Source organism: Amyelois transitella, chromosome 12 (assembly GCF_032362555.1).
Source record: "Amyelois transitella isolate CPQ chromosome 12, ilAmyTran1.1, whole genome shotgun sequence".
In the NCBI taxonomy this organism is placed as follows: domain Eukaryota; kingdom Metazoa; phylum Arthropoda; class Insecta; order Lepidoptera; family Pyralidae; genus Amyelois; species Amyelois transitella.
The window spans coordinates 10,602,369-10,626,641 of NC_083515.1; the positions used below are offsets into that span (position 1 = coordinate 10,602,369).

At 40.1% G+C, this 24,273-nt stretch overlaps 1 protein-coding gene across 1 annotated transcript in view; it reads left to right on the forward strand.

Annotated features, from left to right (window-relative positions):
* LOC106132871 (dynein axonemal heavy chain 3) overlaps positions 1 to 24,273 on the forward strand; it is an 84,183-nt gene that overhangs the window by 47,634 nt on the left and 12,276 nt on the right. Inside the window, exons 48-68 of the mRNA XM_060946926.1 lie at positions 119 to 279; positions 916 to 1,059; positions 1,383 to 1,502; positions 1,872 to 2,037; positions 2,745 to 2,997; positions 3,288 to 3,414; positions 3,857 to 3,968; positions 4,404 to 4,517; positions 5,031 to 5,208; positions 8,802 to 8,906; positions 11,395 to 11,556; positions 12,859 to 13,045; positions 14,580 to 14,700; positions 15,063 to 15,230; positions 15,797 to 16,032; positions 18,647 to 18,830; positions 20,065 to 20,201; positions 21,016 to 21,153; positions 21,685 to 21,922; positions 22,604 to 22,720; positions 24,076 to 24,166. Of these exons, the coding sequence (XP_060802909.1) occupies positions 119 to 279; positions 916 to 1,059; positions 1,383 to 1,502; positions 1,872 to 2,037; positions 2,745 to 2,997; positions 3,288 to 3,414; positions 3,857 to 3,968; positions 4,404 to 4,517; positions 5,031 to 5,208; positions 8,802 to 8,906; positions 11,395 to 11,556; positions 12,859 to 13,045; positions 14,580 to 14,700; positions 15,063 to 15,230; positions 15,797 to 16,032; positions 18,647 to 18,830; positions 20,065 to 20,201; positions 21,016 to 21,153; positions 21,685 to 21,922; positions 22,604 to 22,720; positions 24,076 to 24,166 (3,259 nt within the window). The remainder of the gene's footprint in view (positions 1 to 118; positions 280 to 915; positions 1,060 to 1,382; positions 1,503 to 1,871; positions 2,038 to 2,744; positions 2,998 to 3,287; positions 3,415 to 3,856; positions 3,969 to 4,403; positions 4,518 to 5,030; positions 5,209 to 8,801; positions 8,907 to 11,394; positions 11,557 to 12,858; positions 13,046 to 14,579; positions 14,701 to 15,062; positions 15,231 to 15,796; positions 16,033 to 18,646; positions 18,831 to 20,064; positions 20,202 to 21,015; positions 21,154 to 21,684; positions 21,923 to 22,603; positions 22,721 to 24,075; positions 24,167 to 24,273) is intronic.

The following is a 24,273-nucleotide window of genomic DNA, read 5'->3' on the forward strand; positions in this document are numbered from 1 at the left end:
ATTACGCCGTCTACTCGCGCCATTTTGTCAAGACTTCTCGATAAGCTATAGATGTATGTATAGCGGCACTCTTTTGACACGTATAGGGATGAACCTCAACGAAGACTTTTTTACCCAGGGTCGTAAGATGGAGACGACGCCTCTGGCCATGTTTGGGTTCTACGTGGAGCGTGTGAAGGCCAATCTGAGGATCGTGCTGGCTCTGTCCCCGATCGGGGACTCCTTCCGCAACCGCCTGAGGATGTTCCCGTCTCTCATCAACTGCTGCACTATAGATTGGTAAAGATATATGGTCATAACTATATCAGGTAGACAGAGCAAACAGTCTTGAAAAGACTGATAGGCCACGCTCAGCTATTTGGCCTAAGAATTGAGATTCAAATAGAGACAGGTTGCTAGCCCATCGCCTAAAAAAGAATCCCAAGTTGGTAAGCCTATCCCTTAGTCGCCTTTAACGATATCCATGGGAAAGAGATGGAGTGGTCCTATTCTTTTTTTGTATTGGTGCCGGGAACCACACGGCATTTATTTAAATCTGAATTCTATCATTAGACCATGCAGCTTAACGTGGCCTATCAGTCTTATCTAGGCTTGACTTTTGGTACCCTGTAAGAGTTTTTTTATTTATTTATTTATTTAACCTTTATTGTACAAAATAAAATTGTAAAAGCACAATGGATGGACATAATGCTAAGTGCATTATCTAACAGTCAACTTTTGGGTCAAACAGAGAATTTTAGAGTTATATAGACACGACTATGGATTATGGATGTATGTATGAAAAATGCGACTTTCTCGTTTTAGTTTTAGCAATATTTTTAAAGGCCAATCTGTGCATCTCATCTCTTATCTCATTATAGAAAATGCAATGTATTCCAAATAGTTAAAAAAAATATATTGCTTCATATATGATAGGTTCACAGCGTGGCCGCCAGAGGCGCTGGAGCGCGTGGCGTCCATGTTCATATCGCGCATGGAACGAGTGGACGACGCACTGAGAGACGCGTGCGTCGAAATGTGTCAGCTGTTCCACACTAGTGTTGTCTCGCTCAGTGACAGGTATGAGAAACACATTTATTTAATTATTTTAAACTTTAGAACTTTTTTTTTCTATTGGTGCCGTGTGGTTCCTGGGACCAATAGAAAAAAGAAAAGGGACTACTCCATCTCTTTCCCACGGATGTCGTAAAAGGCGACTAAGGGGTTGGTTTGTAAACTTGGGATTCTTCTTTTAGGCGATGGGTGAGCAACTGTCACTATTTGAATCTCAATTCCATTATAAAGCCATGCATCTGAATGTGGTCTTTTGAAGATTGTTGCCTGTATTTACCCCGCAAGGGATACAGACGTAGAAATACGTAAGTATGTCCGTGTCATTTCAGATTCTACGCAGAACAAAAGAGGAAGGTGTACGTGACTCCGACCAGCTACTTGGAGCTGATCAAGGCGTTCCAGAACCTGTACGCCATGAAGGTGGACCAGATTACCAGGGCCAGGATACGGTTGGTTCATTTTTAATTACCCTTGATTTTTTTCTTGCCGTGTGGTTCCCGGCACCAATAAATAAAATAATAGAACCACTCCATCTCGTTCCCGTGTCGATAAAGACGTCGTAAAAGGCGACTAAGGGAAAGGCTTATAAGCTTGGGACTCTTCTTTTAGGTGATGGGCTGAAAACCTGTCACTATTTGAATCTCAATTCTATCATTAAGCCAAACAGCTGAACGTGGCCTGTCAGTCTTTTGAAGACTGTGTATAATAAATAAAATAAAATAAAATAAATAAATAGACTGTTGGCTCTGTCTTACACGGAAGATATACAAGGCGTGATTATATGTATGTATGTTCAATGTTCATTACGTTGCTCACAGATACGAGACCGGCTTAGAACAACTGGACTTCGCAGCAGGCCAGGTCGCGGTGATGCAGCAGAACCTCCGTGACCTGCAGCCGTTGCTGGTGGAGACTTCGGACAAGACGGAGAAGCTGATGATCAAGATTGAGCAGGACACAGTGGTCGTGGAGAAGCAGAAGGAGGTAGAGCCGTTATTGAATAACCTTAACATACATTTGCCGTGCCGTGTGGTACCCAGCACTTTAAAAAAGGATATCATATCTTTCCCAACTTAGGATTCTTCCTTTAGGCGATGAGCTAGCAAACATTCATTTTTGCTATATGGATCTCGATTCCATTACCAAGCCATACAGCTGAACGAGGCGTTTGAGTCTTCTGAAGACTGTTGGCTCTATCTACCCCGTAAGGGACAAAGATGTGACTATATGTATGTACGTAAACGTACAAAATTATGCCTTTATCCCAGAAGGCTTAACTTGCCACGATCATTGTCAGTTACATCATCATCATGATCATACATCTTTCGTTATATTCAGATTCATAATTCTCTCGTTGGTTCAGGATACTTAAGATCTAATCTTTCGCCAGGATATCATAGATTTGATCAAGATACACATTCGTCTTGGCCTTCTATTTCCACAAATCCTAAACTCTCTTACCAAAAAGCTATTGAAAATCAGAGCTGATTGCTCCCTGGCTTTGCAAACTTGATCGAATCACTTAGCGCGTGAAATAACATGACTTTAAAAAACTGGACCTCAAAAAGGACCTGGAAAGAATTCAAACGTAACAAACCTAAAATGTTGAATAAATGAAAATGAAAGAAATTAATGAGGTTACAGTCCAAACTTTCCTCACAGTCGTCTAAAGATTTGTAAAACCATTCCAGATTGTTGGAGCAGACGAGGCTCTAGCCAACGAAGCGGCAGCCGCTGCCCAGGCCATAAAAGATGACTGCGAATCAGACCTCGCCGAAGCGGTACCTGCCCTGGAGGCAGCTCTAGATGCCCTTAACACCCTCAAACCTGCTGACATTACCCTGGTCAAGTCCATGAAGAACCCCCCGGCTGGAGTAAAGCTGGTGATGGAAGCTGTATGCGTCATGAAGGGGATAAAAGGAGATAGGAAAATGGATGCTAATGGTAGTAAATTTGTTTCATGTCAGGTTAACATTTTATTTAAGTTGAGTCGAAATTTTTATGTTAATACTTATACTGATTATACTGTACACATCAGATTTACATATAGTATGGAAAGCGAATTTTCCGAATAAATATACTATAATATATGATTCATAAATTTCACATTTTTGGAAGCTTCAAATCTGCTAATACGTTGTATTGGAAATAAAATATCTGAAAACTAATTAATGTTTTTTTCTCTCCCCGTAATTGATGAAAGAAAAACCATGTGAGCGTTGATCTTCTTACAGGAAAACCTTACGAAGACTTCTGGGGCCCCTCACAGAAGATGCTCGGAGACATGAAATTCCTGGAGTCATTAAAGAACTATGACAAAGATAATATTCCTGTCGCCACCATGAAGAAGATAAGGGACAAGTTAGTAATCATTCCAGTATTCTAACCTAACGAATTAGGTAGATTGTTGACCATCAATAGACCTGACGAAAAGATAAATAAAATTATCATTTAAAGGACGGCAATTCATGCGAATGAATTTAAATTTCATATTGGACTCGTGTTATAAAAAATTTTAAGAAACAAATTATTACTGACCAATAAGTTATCCCACCGCTGCCACCGTAAAAACAACATACTCGCACGCTTAAAATGTAAAATCTGTTTTCGGCTTTTTCGTCGCTGAATTCCAGAACAGATTTCTATGTGATTCGGAAAAACAAATTTAAAATACGTGTTCAAAATATAGTATAGAATTATAATTTAATTATGTATGTAACGTATGTGCGAGTATGTATAATTTCAGAGTTAGATTTTAAGCAGATGAATACGTTAAGCAGCTAGTCTATGTATATGTTTGCAGGTATATCCCAGACCGTGAGTTTGACCCGGTGGTGATAGCCAAGGTTTCTTCCGCGTGTGAAGGTCTCTGTCGGTGGGTGCGGGCCATGGACGTGTACGACAGAGTCATCAAGGTATCTTCGTCATGTTATTTAGTTTACTTCACAAAATATTCAACATCCTTTTTCCTCCTGGCTTTAGTCCCGGTTGCATCCTCATCTCTCTGAAGAGGAGCCCGGGGTAAGCCTTTGACCATGGATCCTGGATTGGGTGAGTCAAGTTTATACACGAAGCGACTCCGAAGAAGAAGCCTTTGCTGGTAAACCTAACCCGTATTGGATCCATGGTTACACATTCAGCTGCCTGAATGTGCAGGTTGTCTCACCACGATATTTTCTCTCACCGTAAAAGCATCAGTTAATACGAAAACTAATGTACAAAACTTTGAAAATAGTCATTGGTGAATGACCGATGTGGGATTTGAACCTGTGTTTTACTGCGCACCACGCATTTTACCCCGGGCCTCTTATCTATTCGACCACTGACGCTCTAAAAATTTAATTCTACAGGTGGTAGCCCCGAAAAAAGCAGCTTTGGCCGAAGCCGAAGGGGAGCTGCAAATGCAAATGAACACGTTGAATGAGAAGAGAGCTCAACTACAAGGCGTCTTGGACAAATTGCAGGTAGGTATCAATTACCCTTATTTTTCATTTATTTCTGTCTTAGTATAGGAATTGATCTCGCATAACTTCAGGATCTGTCATACTGTTATTCAGAAGCCAACTTATATTAAGATTTGTTCAGTGGACCAAACTAATCACATTTGGAAGCCAAGGATAAGGCAGGCGAAGAGAAATATAAGTATGTGGCCAGTAATACAATTAAAGAAGTAAGAGGGAGGGATCGATATTCCGCAGTAGTGGATCACGGAACCAATACAAGGGGACAAAAGGTGTGCTTACAAATCACAACTAAGTCGTGTTATCTATTCTCTTAGTTCTAGGTTTATTATAAATTTAAGAAATAAAAATCGACTAAGGTAGGCTTATAAATTTGGGATCCTTCTTTTATGCGATGGGCTAGCAACCTGTCACCATTTGAGTCTCAATTCTTTATAAGACTTTATAGACTGTCAATTCTGTAAGAGATTAATGTTTGTATGTATCCTAAATTCACACCAATCAATATATCCCCAGGCCTTGAACGACGAGTTCGCAGAAATGACTCGCAAGAAGAAAGGTCTAGAAGATGAGATAGACCTCTGCTCCACCAAGCTGTCTCGAGCTGAGCAGCTGATCGGTGGACTTGGGGGGGAGAAGGCGCGTTGGACAGAACTGGCTATACAGCTTCAGAATCTGTTGGATAACATTATTGGTAAGTCATGTGACAACGCCGCCTCCGCTGAATCTAACTGAAGAAAGCCTGACTTGACGTCGATAAAAGATGATTTGCGTGACAATAGTCTGAAGAAGCCGCAGACCGGATAAATGTAGGGTAGCAAACGCCAGGCCCTGAAGCACAATGGGAAAGGTTGCAATTGGGCATGCGTAAAGAGAGAGAGAGAGAAACGTGACAAGTCTTTGAATAGCTTAAAAAATAAATATATAAAATAAATATAAATATATATATATAAGCGGGACAAATTACACTGATTGAGTTAGCCTCGAAGTAAGTTCGAGACTTGTGTTACGAGCTACTAACTCAACGATACTATATTTTATAATAAATACTTACTTATATAGATAAACATCCAAGACCCAGGCCAATCAGAAAAAGTTCTTTTCTCATCATGCCCTGGCCGGGATTCGAACTCGGGACCTCTGGTGTCACAGACAAGCGTACCACCGCTGCGTCACAGAGGCCGTCAAAAAGATAAGATCAATAGGCTATTTTACACCATGTAAAAAAAAATATAAAAATGCACGTATCTTATAGATTTTGTAAAAAATAAAAGAAAAACATCGATCATTATTCATAAAAGTGCAATATGGATTTTATAATTCAATTTAAAAAATCCTCTTTTTTAATCTGTTCTTCAAAAGTCGAAAACGCTATCCGCCATGTTGGGTACTGACGTGACGTCATACTTTTAGTAAACAAATATCAAATCGAAAACATATTGATGATGTCAGGATCTGTTTATTTTGAAATTTTAAAATTTCTATCACGTTTTTGGGTTTTTACTCTTTAATAATTTAATAGAATCATGGAAGACGGTTTTGTGAAAGCAGACAATATAAATCTACCGAGGATTAATACGTTGATGGTGGCGAAATTTTTTGCGTCCAATCCCGATTTCTGTTCTGCTGAGTTAAGAAATGTTAAAACAGCGATGTAAGTATTTATTGTATTAAACATTCTCTTACAATACACAATTATAATAGGTAAATTATTACACAACCAATCCAACATAACCTATTTTTTGTAATCAGGTCCGGAAGACTCTTCTTGCTAATTTCAACCAAGTGTTTCTCATTTTAATATCACTTGGCAGTGGAATCCACAATTTTTCTGGTGTTTTTATACTTGTATTCTTGCATTCAGGAACAAGACACCAACAATATGTATTGTAATTCATTATTACAAAAATCTTTTTACTTTAGTCTTACGTAGAGCCGTATTGTTTACTAAAAGTATGACGTCACGAGTCAAAACAGCATGGCGGATGGCGTTTTCGCGCGAAAATACAAAATCATAAATAATAAATCGTTTTTAGAGCACTTTTCGGCTTCAAAAAATTTTAATAAAAATTCTATAGGTATAACACAGTCTCAGGATTGATTTAAAACAGTTTTCAAAAAAGAGTGTAATAGCCTATTACAGAAAATTCACAATTATTAAAACAGCAGCAAAAGCCGACATTATTGACCTTTTAGGTATAGCCAAAAGATAGGAGTTACCTTAATTGTAATTGTGCGTCCGGTGTAGGTAGCAAATAAATCACTCAAAAAAATTCAAAATTCAAAATTTTTTATTCATTATTATAGGATATTATTATATCGCTTAATAATTGTCGTATGGTTTAACAACTTGGTTGACGTCAAATATATTACTTAAAAACTAAGTTTACTGCCGCTTCCAAGGCGTCAGTGCAGAAGAAGCGGTAACAAACTGCACTGCAGCATTTTCTTCAACAACGTCAACTTCACAATATTAAATTATACTTAGAATAGAATAGAATAGAATAGAATAGAATAGAATAGAATAGAACTTAACTCACTTAACTCACGGAAATGTTTCAAAAGTTTATTTAACAGAAGGCAAGATAAAAGCACAGTGAATAGCAAGATAGAAATGAAAGATCACAGCACAGATAGAAAGAAAAGTTCGGAAGAGAAGCTATAGATAAGATAGTTCAGCAAATTGCGTACGTGCGTAATAATGTAAACAAAGCGTTAGCAGTGAATGTACAAGCGACGTGAGCTTCGCGTCAGGATATGATCTCGACTGGCCGATGGTCAGCGACGGCGGCCGAGGAATGCGCTCGCGCAACGCCCAGCGAAACCGGTTTTGATCTACGGGGATAATACGCGTTTCCATAAGACCGCGACTACAACTGACTGGTACACGGCACATCCGATACGATATTCAATATTGATATCATGTATATTAGAATTTAGATTGTAAATATAAAGTGTAAACATTATTAATATTTAGAATTAGGAAAGTGTATATATTGTAAATAAATAAATTGTAAATATAAAATTTGTTAAGGTTTGAATTGTAAAATATAAACGTGTATAAATAAAATAGTAAAATGTGTAATTGATATATATATATACACATGCAAGGTAGGTAGGTCACCTACAACCTTAAGATGAGATTACGTATTGCGTTGAGATGTGTTGATGTGCGATCGATGGTCTCAGGGTGGAGAAGACACAGTGGACTCTCTAGACAGCTTCCTACGATGGCCTTTTTACAGCACGAGCTTCGTCACTTCCCTCCACCTTCTCTAGTTGGTTTAAAAAGGTGTAGGTTCTACTTAGCTGACTGTATTATCCATGATAGGAATTTTTGGCCTTGGTTTTATATACCTAATAGTTAATTTCGAGAGCACTAGATGTATACGAGTACCTAAGTCCCTCATGAACTAAGCCATGGTTGGTGACACTTTGAAAAGGGACCCTTTCGCCTAGTGGAACTACCGTGATCCCAACTCGAACAGACCCATTAATGAATTTGACGGCTTCTGTGGCGCAGCGGTAGTAGTAGTCTGTGTCACCGTAGGTCCCGGGTTCGAATCCCGGCCAAGGCATGATGAGAAAATATTTTTTTTTGATTGGCCTGGGTCTTGGATGTTTAAAAGTATTTATTGTAAAATATGTATAGTATCGTTGAGTTAGTATCTCGTAACACAAGTCTCGAACTTACTTGGAGGCTAACTCAATCTGTGTAATATGTCCCGTAAAATGCATCCCGTAAATGAATGAACTACCTGAACTTACGGATCCCCTCTCTTACTTAGAGACGACGTAACATGTACACAACAGGTAGGAAGTTAATGGAGCTTACATATATATATAAAAATCACGCCTCTTTCCCGGAGGGGTAGGCAGAGACTACCTCTTTCCACTTGCCACGATCTCTGCACACTTCCTTCGCTTTATCCACATTCATAAGCTGTGCCGTGTGGTTCCCGGCACCAATACAAAACAGAATAGGACCACTCCATCTCTTTCCCATGGATGTCGTAAAAGGCGACTAAGGGAAAGGCTTATAAACTTGGGATTCTTCTTTTAGGCGATGGGCTAGCAACCTGTCACTATTTGAATCTCAATTCTATCATTAAGCCAAATAGCTGAACGTGGCCATTTAGTCTTCAAGACTGTTGGCTCTGTCTACCCCGCATGGGATATTGACGTGACCCTATGAATGTATGTATGTATAAGCTCGGCGGTTTCGGGTACTCTTGACCTGACCCTTTACCAGGACGTCCTTAATGCAGCTTCACTATAAAATTACAGGTGACGTGCTCCTGTCAGCAGGCTTCATCGCTTACCTCGGTCCTTACACCGTCAACTACAGGAGAGAGGTGCTGCTGCTTTGGAATACTCGGACTAGCAATCTGAGTAAGTGTTTCTAATTTATCTTCTTACTAGCGATCAGTATGAACTATGCCGTGTGGTTCCCGACAGTGCCGTGTGGTTCCCGGTACCAATACAAAAAAGAATAGGACCACTCCATCTGTTTCCCATGGATGTCGTAAAAGGCGACTAAGGAATAGGCTTACAAACTTTCTTAATTCTTTTTTAGGCGATGGGCTAGCAACCTGTCACTATTTGAATCTCAATTCTATCATTAAGCCAAATAGCTGAACGTGGCCATTCAGTCTTTTCAAGACTGTTAGCTCTGTCTACCCCGCAAGGGATATAGACGAGACCATAGGTATGTATGTATGTATTATGAACTATATACATATGACACACGAGGGACGGTATGTAGCTAGATATGAAAATTCCCATATTTATATTTATTTTATAATAAAGATCTCTCGATAGTGACTTAAATTTGTGGGTCACATATAATGTAACATACTCGTATATATGCTGCGTTCAACTTTCCATATATACATCTTCGTGGATGACCACTCCATCTCTTTCCCGTGGATGTCGTAAAAGGCGACTAAGGGATAGGCTTATAAACTTGGTATTCTTCTTTTAGGCGATAGGCTAGCAACCTGTCACTATTTGAATCTCAATTCTATCATTAAGCCAAGCAGCCGAACGTGGTTTATTAGTCTTTTTAAGACTGTCGGCTCTGTCTACCCCGCAAGGGATATAGACGTGATTATTTTTCATCAATAGGTATGTGTTAATCAAACTCCAGAAACCATCATATGGTGGACTGGTGTGATATGTCATAAAGTCTTATATAAAGTCTTGTAGCAAAACAAATGCTAAATATTAGACTAGCTGTGCCCACGACTTCGTCCGCGTGGAATACTTATTTTGGGCATCATTGAAGCCCCCAAGGATGAATAATTTACCCCGTTTCTTTTTTCACATTTTCCATTATTTCTTCGCTCCTTATAGTTGCAGCGTGATGTTATATAGACTAAAGCCTTCCTCGATAAATGGTCTATTCAACACAAAAATATTTTTTCAATTCGAACCAGTAGTTCTTGAGATTAGCGCGTTCAAACAAACAAACAAACTCTTTAGCTTTATAATATTAGTATAGATTTGAATAAGAAAAATGAAAATTATATACGTGGCCAGCCCTATAGCCGGCGCCGAGCGAGGACAATGATGATGACTCACGTGGAGATGATTGCGTATTGTGTTGTGATGTGGCCCGGTGAAAAATGTTTTGTTTACAGCACGCGACGGAAGTCGCCGGCGACCAGTTCGCTCATTAAATGTTGTTTCTCTTTATTGGGCGGCGGGCGATGGTTGGGTTTACTTATATATATGAAGCCGTTGTGCCGTGTGGTTCCCGGTACCAATACAAAAAAGAATAGGACCACTCCATCTGTTTCCCATGGATGTCGTAAAAGGCGACTAAGGAATAGGCTTACAAACTTTCTTAATTCTTTTTTAGGCGATGGGCTAGCAACCTGTCACTATTTGAATCTCAATTCTATCATTAAGCCAAATAGCTGAACGTGGCCATTCAGTCTTTTCAAGACTGTTAGCTCTGTCTACCCCGCAAGGGATATAGACGAGACCATAGGTATGTATGTATGTATTATGAACTATATACATATGACACACGAGGGACGGTATGTAGCTAGATATGAAAATTCCCATATTTATATTTATTTTATAATAAAGATCTCTCGATAGTGACTTAAATTTGTGGGTCACATATAATGTAACATACTCGTATATATGCTGCGTTCAACTTTCCATATATACATCTTCGTGGATGACCACTCCATCTCTTTCCCGTGGATGTCGTAAAAGGCGACTAAGGGATAGGCTTATAAACTTGGTATTCTTCTTTTAGGCGATAGGCTAGCAACCTGTCACTATTTGAATCTCAATTCTATCATTAAGCCAAGCAGCCGAACGTGGTTTATTAGTCTTTTTAAGACTGTCGGCTCTGTCTACCCCGCAAGGGATATAGACGTGATTATTTTTCATCAATAGGTATGTGTTAATCAAACTCCAGAAACCATCATATGGTGGACTGGTGTGATATGTCATAAAGTCTTATATAAAGTCTTGTAGCAAAACAAATGCTAAATATTAGACTAGCTGTGCCCACGACTTCGTCCGCGTGGAATACTTATTTTGGGCATCATTGAAGCCCCCAAGGATGAATAATTTACCCCGTTTCTTTTTTCACATTTTCCATTATTTCTTCGCTCCTTATAGTTGCAGCGTGATGTTATATAGACTAAAGCCTTCCTCGATAAATGGTCTATTCAACACAAAAATATTTTTTCAATTCGAACCAGTAGTTCTTGAGATTAGCGCGTTCAAACAAACAAACTCTTCAGCTTTATAATATTATAGTAGGTAAAGATGAATTTCTAATTTCTACCCTCTATTTGTGAAGAAGTATAGATTAGTATAGATAAATTTTTCATGACTACCCTCTATTTGTGATCAGACATCCCGTGCTCAGAAGTGTTCTCCCTGATAACGACCCTGGGCGAGCCCGTGGTGATCCGAGCGTGGAACATCGCCGGGCTGCCCGTGGACGCCTTCTCCATCGAGAACGGCATCATCGTGGAGAAGTCCAGGAGGTGGCCGCTCATGATCGACCCACAAGGTGAGAATCATACATACATATGGTCACGCCTATATCCCATGCGGGGTAGACAGAGCCAACAGTCTTGAAAAGACTGAATGACCACGTTCAGCTATTTGGCTTAATGATTGAATTGAGGTTCAAATAGTGACAGATTGCTAGAAATCATCGCCTAGAAAAGAATCCCAAGTATGTAAGCCTATCCCTTAGTCGCCTTTTACGACATCCATGGGAAAGAGATGGAGTGGTCCTATTCTTTTTTGTATTTGTGCCGGGAACCACACGGCAAATCAGTGTGAGAATCACTATATATTTGTTGTGAACGGACATTCCTCGAGCATGGCAGTTAAGATTTAGATGTCGTGTGCCGTGGGTTAAAAGGCGGTGGAGTCACAAGTTCAAATCTTACCAAGACCATGTAAAAATTGCTCTTTTTCTGAGTTATTTGTACTTGTACATTAGTTTCAGTGCTTACATTACATTTAAAATAAGCACTTCTACTCAAGTTAAACCAATGGCTAAATAGAGTGAATGAGTAAATAGAATTTCGAAAGCCAGGCTAATAAGACACCCTATTTTTATTTATTACTAGCTGTCCCGTCAAGCGTTATTTTGCCATATAAATAATTTTTAAGTAATTTCTAGTTTAAAAAAATGTTAAAGGTGGACAACCCTTATCACTGAGGGGTTTGAAAAATAGATGTTGGCCGATTCTCAAACTTGCTCAATATGCTCACAAAATCTCATGAGAATCGGTCAAACCGTTTCGGAGGAGTACGGGAACGAACATTGTGACACGAGAATTTTATATGTATATGAGATTATATGCCTGTTTTGCCACTTGCTAGATCCTGGTAAGGTGGACCCTAATGCTCCATCCCTCTGGTAAAGCAACCAGGACCTATGCCTACAATGATGGCATAGAGTTGTAGATACATTTATGTAGAATAAACTTGCAAATAAAATCGTAACAAAAAAATTATCTTTATGTTAAGGTAATGAATGTATGGTCATATAAATATATACGGGACAAATTACACAGATTGAGTTAGCCTCGAAGTAATAAGTTCGAAACTTGTGTTACGAAATACTAGCTCAACGATACTATATTTTATAATAAATACTTTAAGTAGATAAACATCCAAGACCCAGGCCAATCAGAAAAAGTTCTTTTCTCATCATGCCTTGGCCGGGAACCCGGGACCTCCGGTGTCACAGACAAGCGTGCTACCGCTGCGCCACAGAGGCCATCAATGTGATGAGGTAATTTAAGGTATAGTAATGTTATTCTCATATCATTCTTCTCATACAATTTCAATACAGAACAAGCTAACAAATGGGTGAAGAATATGGAGCGCGAGAATCAGCTGAAGGTGATCAAGCTGACTGACTCCAACTACGTCAGGGTGCTGGAGAACGCCATACAGATGGGGCTGCCGGTCATACTGGAGAACATACGGGAGACAGTCGACGCGGTGCTGGAACCGGTGCTGCTGAGGAATGTGTTCAGGTATCTGATCAAATACGTCTTCGTGGAAGACATATTTTTATTATACTAGCTGCCCCGGCAAACGTTGTTTTGCCATAAAAATATTTTTTAAGTTATGTCTAGTTAAAAAAAATGTTAAGGGTGGACAACCCTTATCAATAAGAGGTACGAAAAATAGATGTTAGCCGATTCTCAGACCTACCCAATATGCTCACAAAATTTCATAAGAATCGGTCAAGCCGTTACGGAGGAGTACGGAGACAAACATTGTTACACGAGAATTTTATATATAAGAAGAAGAAGAAGATAAGGGACACCTTGTGCCGTGTGGTTCCCGGTACCAATAGGAAAAAGAATAGGACCACTCCATCTCTTTCCCGTGGATGTCGTAAAAGGCGACTAAGGGATAGGCTTATAAACTTGGGATTCTTCCTTTAGGCGACAGACTAGTAACATGTCACTATTTGAATCTCAATTCTACTCGTATCATTAAGCCAAGCAGCCGAACGTGGCCTGTTAGTCTTTTTAAGACTGTCGGCTCTGTGTACCCCGCAAGAGATATAGACGTGATTGTGTGTATATTGGAGAACATACGGGAGACAGTCGACGCTGTGCTGGAGCCGGTACTGCTGAGGAATATATTCAGGTATTTAATCAAATTAAGGACGTCCTGGTAAAGGGTCAGGTCAAGAGTACCCGAAACAGCCGAGCTTGCACGAAGAGAGTTATGAATGTGGATGTAGCGAAGGAAGTATGCAGAGATCGTGGCAAGTGGAAGGAGGTAGTCTCTGCCTACCCCTCCGGGAAAGATGCGGGATTTTATGTAGGTATGTATGTATGTATTTGGTTACAGATGAAGTAGTTACTTTGAAGAAGCAGTTGCCGAAGTTGTCAATTGGAGACATATAATATATATAAACATAACACATAATCACGTCTTTATGCGAGGTAGACAGCGCCATCAGTCATCAAAAGACTGAAAGGCCACGTTCAGCTGTTTGGTAGAATTGAGATTCATGATAGAATTGAGATTCCAATAGTGATAGCTCGTCGCATAAAATAGGAATCTCAAGTATATAATCCTATCCCTTACTGGCCTTTTACGACATCCATGGAAAAGAGATGGAGTGGTCCTATTCTTTTTTCAATTGGTGATGAGAACCACACGGCACTGGTTGAAGATTATTTTGGATTATAGAATTCAATTATTGATTGATTTATTATCAAGAATTTCCAGGATTTTAGGATAAAATCATAAGCTCGCATAGGATAACCTTTGTAGTACGGTAGTAGTGAAAGTATGCTTGTCCTCCCGAGGTCCTCCCGAGGCTTGAGGTCCCGGCTTCGAATCCCATCCTGGGCATGATAAGAAACAAACTTTCTCGGATTGGCCTGGGTCTTGGATGTTAATCTATATAACTAAGTATTTATTATAAAATACAGTATCGTTGAGTTAGTATCTCGTAACACAAGTCCCGAACTTACTTCGAGACTAACTCAGTCTGTGTAATTTGTCCCGTATATATTTCTTTATTGTAACGTTCGCTCCACCCAGGTCAGGTGGTATGGACTGCCTGCGCTTCGGCGACAACATACTGGAGTACAACCACGACTTCCGCTTCTACATCACCACCAGGCTCAGCAACCCCCACTACCTGCCCGAGATAGCTGTCAAGGTAAGATCTTCACATGAGAATCTTTATTGACTTGTGTCTTTCAGGGTACCTAAATCCACCAATATCGAGAATCGAGAAAAAAAGTCATAATGTCCCGAAAAGTGAACTGTCTTTTCTCTGGCAATAAATCAATGGCAGTATAGGTATAACCAATACAACGTGAATGCTAAATCGCGCAAGCAAGATTTCACGGATCGAAGCATATACATATACAGCCTCCGTCACAACATCGTCTGTCGCGCGGTTCCCCAGGCGTCACACCTAACCTGGCGGAAGATCTTCCCTTTGTGGCGGTCGAACTCGTAGGAACTATTACTCCCGCTACATTGGTTATGGAAATAACACTTATTCAAATCCCACAGGTGACAATGCTCAACTTCATGATAACACCCCAAGGGCTGCAAGACCAGCTGTTGGGCATCGTGGTAGCCCAGGACAGGCCGGAGTTGGAGCTGAAGAAGAACCAGCTCATCGTGGAGGGCGCCAATAACAAGAGGACTTTGAAGGAAATCGAGGACAAGATTTTGGAGGTAACATTACTTTGACACATTTATATATTTTTTGTATTGAACTCAAAACAAGCGCATTTCAAGTCTCTTACAGGTTAAGTAGAGTCTATATTCATAAGACTCGAAGGCCACGCTTAGGTGGTTGGCTTAGTAATGGAATGGACAATTAGACCCTATCAAGGAAAGTATATACATATATTCAGAAATATTTTGGCCCACGATCTAACTTGTAGAAATAGGAAAGCAAACATACATACATATCATCACGTCTATCTCTCTTGCACGGTAGACAAAGCCAAAAGTCATGAAAAGACTGAATGACCACGCTCAGCTATTTGGCTTAATGATAGAATTAAGATTCAAATATTGACAGGTTGCTAACCCATCGCCTAAAAAAGAATTCCACGTTTGTAAGCCTATCCCTTAGTCGCCTTTTACGACATCCATGGGAAAGAGATGGAGTAGTCCTATTCTTTTTTGTATTGGTGCCGGGAACCACACGGTGAACACCACGCTTCTAAGGGGTATATGCGTTTGGGAACGCGCGACGATGAAACACTTCTGAAATTATTCTTCTAACTTCTCAGGTCCTCTCGTCGGCCGGCAACATCCTGGAGGACGAATCTGCCAATGTGATCCTCTCATCGTCCAAAGTGCTCTCCATCGAGATAGAAGCCAAGCAGGCGGCGGCCGCGGTGACAGAGAAGGAGATAGACGAGGCGCGGCTGCTCTACGTGCCGGTGTCCAAGCACAGCTCCGTGCTGTTCTTCTGCATCTCCGACTTGTCCAACATCGACCCCATGTACCAGTACTCTTTGAACTGGTACGTCACATTCTTAAAGATTAGTCCAAATATCTGTCCAGATCCTGTTTCCAGCAGAGATGCTCTCCATCGTGACGTACGTATTTTCCTCGGCTTGCTACTATTGAATTTACTGCTGCCTTCATACATACATACATAAAATCACGCCTCTTTCCCGGAGGGGTAGGCATAAACTACCTCTTTCCACTTGCCACGATCTCTGCACACTTCCTTCGCTTCATCCACATTCATAACTCTCTTCATGCAAGCTGCTGTGCTGCCTTCATAAAGTGCTGTATCCATTAAAGCACTAAGAGTACTTTATCTGCGCTTACTTACCATCTTCACATTGGCTATGATTGACCAAGATCAAGAACAATTGACCAAGAACAATTGACCAAGAACAATTGACCAAGACCAGTTTTGTTTGTCTCTTTCTATCGTCGAAGCTAGACAGGAAGACTACTTAAAGATGATTAACCATGGCTGCTTGTTAACACGGTGAGTATAATTCCCTAGAAATGAATCTGCCAATCTGATCCTCTCATCGTCCAAAGTGCTCTCCATCGAGATAGAAGCCAAGCAGGCGGCGGCCGCGGTGACAGAGAAGGAGATAGACGAGGCGCGGCTGCTCTACGTGCCGGTGTCCAAGCACAGCTCCGTGCTGTTCTTCTGCATCTCCGACTTGTCCAACATCGACCCCATGTACCAGTACTCTTTGAACTGGTACGTCACATTGTTAAAGACTAGTCCAAATATCTGTCCAGATCCTGTTTCCAGCAGAGATGCTCTCCATCGTGACGTACGTATTTTCCTCGGCTTGCTACTATTGAATTTACTGCTGCCTTCATACATACATAAAATCACGCCTCTTTCCCGAAGGGGTGGGCAGAGACTACCTCTTGCCACGATCTCTGCATACTTCCTTCGCTTCATCCACATTCATAACTCTCTTCATGCAAGCTGCTATGCTGCCTTCATAAAGTGCAGCATCCATTAAAGCACGAGGGGTACTTTATCTGCGCTTACTTACCATCTTCACATTGGCTATGATTGACCAAGATCAAGAACAATTGACCAAGAACAATTGACCAAGACCAGTTTTGTTTGACTCATTCTATCGTCGAAGCTAGATGGGAAGTCTACTAAAAGATGATTAAACATGGCTGCTTGAAATGAATCTGCCAATCAGATCCTCTCATCATCTAAAGTGCAGTCCATCGAGATCCGAGCATCTCCAACTTGTCCAAAATCGACCCCATATTACACCACCACTAGACGCTAGATCTGATCTGATGCTCATTTCAAAAGCTGTCCATATGATAACTTAGTGCCAGTAAGTATTCTTTGGACTGGTAACATCTACCTCTTTCTTGTTGATTGAGTTCTAAATTTGGTTGAACCTGTGTTTGGTCTATAGAGTTTGGAACCATCATGCAGCGTGTAGTGTTACGTGCCGGTGTCCAAACTCAGCTCCGTGCTGTTCTTTTGCATCTCCGACTTGTCCAACATTAACCCATGTACCTACCAGTACTCTTTGAACTGGTACCTAACATTCTACAGGGCTAGTCCATTTATCAGATCCTGCCTTCATCAGAGATGAATAAATAAAAAAAATATTAGATGATGTCTAATTATAGGATTGACGTCCGGTGAAAATGCATTGTTGTTTGTTCCGTCGCTTCTTCTACACATGCGCTTTGGAAGTGGTAGTAGTTATAATTAGATTAAAGTGATATGTCGTCAAATAAGTGATACCTTGTATCCAATTTTGAAAATAAATCTATTCTATTCTAGATGTATTTAATAATGAAAAGATATGAAATTGAAATGAAATGAAATGAAATGAAATTTATTTTTATTAACATTTAGGTTTGCTACAATTGGTTATACAATTGGTCCCACACTAGGCAACATGCCTGTCCTATGGTAACCAATGTTATAGAACATATATATAACGTTAAAAGTAGCCGACAATAAGTTTACAGGAGTTAATAGTTACATGCTATACAAGACATTAATCAAACTTCTAAATTACATAGATATCGTTTGTTTAAAGGAAAAAAGGTGAAAAAAGAAAACAAATATATAAATTACAAGTGAAGATGCTTCGCAGGACCTGACAGTAAATTAGACTGGAATTTGTAAAAACTGTTCAGTATCAATATAATCCCATTTAATTAGGAGCGATTTAATTTGGTGCTTACATTTAAAAATGCTCGAGCTTCTGATGTTCGTAAGACGCGCTATTTTGTTATATACAAAGTTCGAAATGAACGGGCTAAACCGATGGGCAAACTTAGTATTCACACACGGCAAGTTAACGATGAATATTCGTTTCCTAAGCATATCTTGATAGTTTGGTAGTTTCAAAACTAATTTGTGTTTATTCAGAGCTAACCTTAGAATGAATAGTTTTCGAACTATATGTAGCAATAAAAATAATTTAAATGACAATATTTCTTTCGTCAAAAACTCGTCCAGTGTCTAATAGCATTTATCGGACAAAAATACGTTTTTAATAAACAATTATTCATTTTCTTCATTCCTAAGCCCGTCTCTTGTACAAATCAACCTAGATTTGACTTAATAAGGATCTCCAAATTGAACATGGCCTCTTTTTTTGTCATCCCAGGTTCATCAACCTCTATAACCAAGCAATAGTGAACTCTCCGAAAAGCGATAACCTTGATGAGCGTCTGAGCGGCCTCAACGCGTACTTCACTAAAAGCATATACGAGAACGTGTGCAGGAGTTTGTTCGAGAAGGATAAGCTTATATTCTCTCTCGTTCTTACATTAGGCATACTGAGACCTCAGGTGAGAATTAATTTTACAACTAAGCAAAGCTAGCTGTTAAGTTTAAGCTGTTAGCTCTGGCCTTAACTTAAATATATAGATACCTACATACATACATAAAATCACGCCTCTTTCCCGGAGGGGTAGGCAGAGACTACCTCTTTCCACTTGCCACGATCTCTGGATACTTCCTTCGCTTCATCCACATTCATAACTCTCTTCATGCAAGATAATCACGTATATACCCTAGCGGGGTAGATATAGCCAACAGTCTTGATAAGACTGATGGGCCACGTTCAGCTGTGTGGTTTAATGTTGGAATTGAGATTCAAATAGTGACAAGTTGTTAGCCCATCGACTACAAAAAGAATCCCAAGTTTATTAGCCTATCCCTGAGGCGCCTTTTACGACATTATTGAGAAAGAGATGGAGTGGTCCTATTTTAAAGTGCCAGATATCACACGGCACCTAACTTAAATTCCCGCTCTTATACAATCTAGTCTAAAATCAAGTAGAATAAAAACTGCTTCGTACAGTCAAGGAAGTAATAGACAAAACCTGCACATTTAGATTTTTGTAACTAAAATTTGTGTGTATAAACCTAGGTAGAATTGACTGTTAACAAGGCCATCTACATAACACGGCATTCGCTCCTCTTTTTTATGGGGAATTGGGATTTAATTGCACCCTGAGACTAAAAAAACAGAATTGTGACCACGACTGACCTTGACTTTTCCCTTGGATATGGTTACTGTGACACCGGTGGTCTTGGGTTCGAATCCCGGCCAGTGCATGATGAAAAGCGAAGTTTTTGTGATTGTCCAGCGTCTTGCATATTTATAGATATATATAAGTAGTTATTGTAGAATATAGAATCGTTGATTTAGTATTCCGTAACACAAGTCTCGAACTTACTTCGAGGCTAACTCAATCTGTCCCGTGTATATTTATTTATGTATAACTATTATTTATTGCCGTGTGGTTCCTGGCACCATTACAAAAAAGAATAGAACCACTCCATCTCTTTCCCACGGATGTCGTAAAAGGCGACTAAGGGATATGCTTACAAACTTGGGATTCCTCTTTTAGGCGATGGGCTAGCAACCTGTCACTATTTTAATCTCAATTCTTTCACAAAGCCAAACAGCTGAGCGTGGCCTATCAGTCTTTTCAAGACTGGTGGCTCTATCTACCCCGCTAGGGATATAGACGTGATCATATTTATGTATGTATGTATTATTTACTGTGTTACCAGGGTCTGATAGATGATGAGCAGGTGGCCTTCCTCCTGACCGGCGGAGTGGCCCTGGACAACCCCTACGAGAACCCCGCGCCCGCCTGGCTCACGGAGAAGTCCTGGTCGGAGATAGTGAGGGCCAGCAACCTGAACGGGTAACTATTATATAGCAGTATTCTCTCGTCCACATTCTATTCTAAGTTTAAATGCTGCAGTGCAGTTTGTTACCGCTTCTTCTGCACTGACGCCTTGGAAGCGGCAGTGAACTCAGTTTAAAGTAATTTATTTGACGTCAACCAATGTTGTTAAACCATACGTTTTGACAATTATTAAGCGATATGAAGTATCCTATAATAATGAGTAAACTATTAGAATTTTAATTTTTTTTTTGAATTTTATTGTTATCAACATGCGTTTAAGAGGGAAAGACACAACAGGATTAATAGCGAAAATGATGATGATTTAATTATATCTGTATCTGTATGATCTTGGCTTTCTTTGATGTCTGTTGGCTCTGTCTGCCCCGCAGCGGATATAGATGTAATTATATGTATTTATGTATGTTTAAATAGATAGGCCACGTTCGGCTGTTTGGCTTAATGATAGAATTGTGATGCAAATAGCGACAGGTTGCTAGCCCATCGCCTACCATACCCAGTTTATAAGGCCGTCCCTTAGTCGCCTTCTACGACATCCATAGGAAAGAGATGGAGTGGTCCTATTCTTTTTTATTTATGTTTATCAACAAATCAAACACTATAACAAAAAAAAAACAAACAAGAATATGTACAAAAATAGACATGATATATGGTGCTCCCGAAAGGGTACCCCCTCAGCATAATGCTGGCTGTAAACAATATGCTACACAGCCAACGCTGAAACCAAAAGGTGTCTTAATATAAATAATAACTAAAAAGGGGTTTGCCTTGCACAATTCACCAGACATTTCCTTATTTTTTTTTTTGACAGATTACGCAACTTCAAGGAGGACTTCGAGAGGAATGTGAGCGTTTGGAAAGCGTTCTATGACCTGGCGGCGCCCCATGAGAGCCCCCTCCCAGCGCCGTACGACACCATCAGGGGCATACCCAAGCTGATCATATTGAGGTTAGATAATTGTAAATCGAGAAATGTAAAAGGCGACTAAGGGCTAACTTTATTAGGCGATGGGTTAGCAACCTGTTTGAATCTCAATTCTATCATTAAGCCAAATAGCTGAACGTGGCCATTCAGTCTTTGCAAGACTGTTGGCTCTGTCTACCCCGCAAGGGATATAGACGTGACCATATGTATGTATGTATGTATGGAGAAATGTAATGGATCGTGCCATGTGGTCCCGGCACCAATATAATAAAGAATTGGACCACGACTGACCTTAACTTTTTCCTCTGATATGGTTAATTCCTCTTATTGTGACACCGAGGGTCCCAGTTTCGATTCCCGGCCAGTGCATGATGAGAAACGAACTTTCTCGGATTGGCCTGGGTCTTGGATGTTTATCTATATAGGTAAGTATTTATTATAAAATATAGTATCGTTGGGTTAGTATCTCGTAACACAAGTCTCGAACTTACTTCGAGGCTGACTTAATCTGTGTCATTTGTCCCGTACATATTTATTTATTTACTTAATTAACAGATGCATCCGCCCAGACAAGTTGATACCCCTGGTCCAACAGTATGTAGTGGAGCAAATGGGCCAGTCCTACATCGAACCACCCCCATTTGACCTGGAGCAGTCTTACAACGACAGCAGCTGCACCTCCCCGCTCATCTTCATCCTGTCCGCCGGCTCCGACCCCATGTCCGGGCTGGTCAAGTTCTCCATGGAGAAGAAGGTCATCAGCTTTGAGACCATCTCTCTGGGACAGGGACAGGTGGATTTTTTTTTGTTGTACATTGTCTCTTTTATTTTTTTGGTCAGCTTGATATTTTCCTTCTGGTTTTTAGTCCAGGTTGTATCTTTAGCTCTCTGGAGATGAGGTATGCCTTTGACTATGGACCCTGGATTGGATGAGTTAGGTTTTTACACGAAGCGACTCCCGACTGACCTCCGCAAACTTTGCAGGTAATTCTAACCTATATTGGATCGATCATCGGTTAGTATTCAAACTAATGTAAGTACATAACTTTCGAAAATAGTCATTGGTACATGGCCGAGGTGGGATTCTCACGGCGTCTCTACCTTAGTATTAAATACAGTGGGTTTAAAACATACATGAACTCGTTCGCATTGGGTAGTGTATGAAAAGTGGTTCAGGTATCTTCTAGGCTCATAACTCATAAGGTTATTTCAGAAAAACATACAGATTGACAGTAGTTATGTACCTACCAACACATACATACATATAGTCACGTCTATATCCCTTGAGGGGTAGACAGAGCCAACAGTCTTGAATAATAATATGTATCAACACATCTGCAATGCAAGTCAGTACAGTAAGTATAGTAGTACAGTTGCTAAAAGGCAAACATATAATATGAGAATGGATGAAATTTATGATAATGTCAAATATTATTATAGGTAATGTCAAAGGTATGTTATGATTGTTACCCAGGGTCCGATAGCAGCCCGCATGATAGCGCAGGCGATCCAGACGGGCGGCTGGGTGGTGCTGCAGAACTGCCACGTCATGGACTCCTGGATGGGGGAGCTGGAGCGCATATGTGCAGAGGTGAAAAACCTTTCTTAATTAGTAGGTAAGGTACCAGGTGAAGTACGTTAGCTATCCGGCTCGAAGGACCAACCAGTATGCGTAAGTGATGATGAAAATTTGATTATTAGGTGGCGAATCAGGGCTCGAAGGACCAAAATGTGCAAGCCGCTAACTGTTTTGACAAAAGGTTTGTCAGACTTGTGGATGAAAGATCAGCTAAAGACGACCTTATCACTAAAGTCGATCTCTTCTAAATTATATCTATTTTTTTTTTCAAATCATACACTGTGAAAGCAGTAGCAGTAGTTACTGTAGTAATTATAATTACTTACTGAGTGACGTTATACCTTTTACAGGAAAATATTTTTTATATATTTAAATTAACTGTTAATATACTATTTACATATATATTGTAGAAATAACACCATTAAAGACTGAACGAAGTTAAAACAGTTTATTGAAAAGTTTGTTAAGCTGTAGCGGAAGCGATGATTCGGCTCGACCGCCACTATAGGGAAGATGTTCCGCCAGGCTAAGTGTTATGCCTGGGGAACCGCGGCTCCGACGATGTTGTGTTGGAGGTTGTATTTATGCTCCAATCCATGAAATCTTTGAAATCGCGATTTAGATTCTTCACTGCTATTGGTTGAGCGCATCAATTTGTTCGCGACGATTGACAGTAGTTGTTTGATTGGCTGTTGTGACGAGTGGCGTAGAGATGTCGCCACAAAGCTATACATTGGCAAGCAGCGTAGGTAAAGAAAAAAGTTAACGGGTGGCACTTCAACCGGGCCACAGATAAAATAGACTTTTTGATACAGGCATGGGCGTTGTTTACATTATTCCAACTCCATACATACATACATACATATGGTCAGGTCTATATTCATTACGGGGTAGACAGAGCCAATAGTCCCGAAAAGACTGAATGGCCACATCCAGCTGCTCGGCTTAATGATGGAATTGAGATCCAAATAGTGACAGGTTGCTAGCCCATCGCCTAAAAGAGAATTCCAAAATTGTAAGCTTATCCCTTAGTCGCCTTTTACGACATCCATGGGAAAGAGATGGAGTGATCCTATTATTTTTTGTATTGGTGCCGGGAACCACATGGCACATATATACTATAAACTATATACACAAAAACGCACAAATTGTAAAATCTGTTACTTAGTATAGTTAAGTTTGTGATATCAAATAAAATATTTTTCTTTCTTTCTTTCTTTCTTTCTTTCTTTACATATATATTGTCGACGAGTGGCACCAATGCACCATGCACAACCGGGCCACAGATAAAATAGACTTTTTGATACGGGCATGGGCGTTGTTTACATTATTCCAACTCCGACATAATATAATTAACTGTTTTCCAGGTGATAGTGCCTCACGCGACACACCACAACTTCAGGTGCTGGTTGACTTCGTACCCTAGCAGAGCATTCCCGGTCACCGTCTTGCAGAACGGTAATTTGTCTAACATGAGAGGAAACTAACTCAAATTTCAATATTTTTATTCATTATAATAGGATACTTCGTATCGCTTAACAATTGTCAAAACGTATGGCTTAACA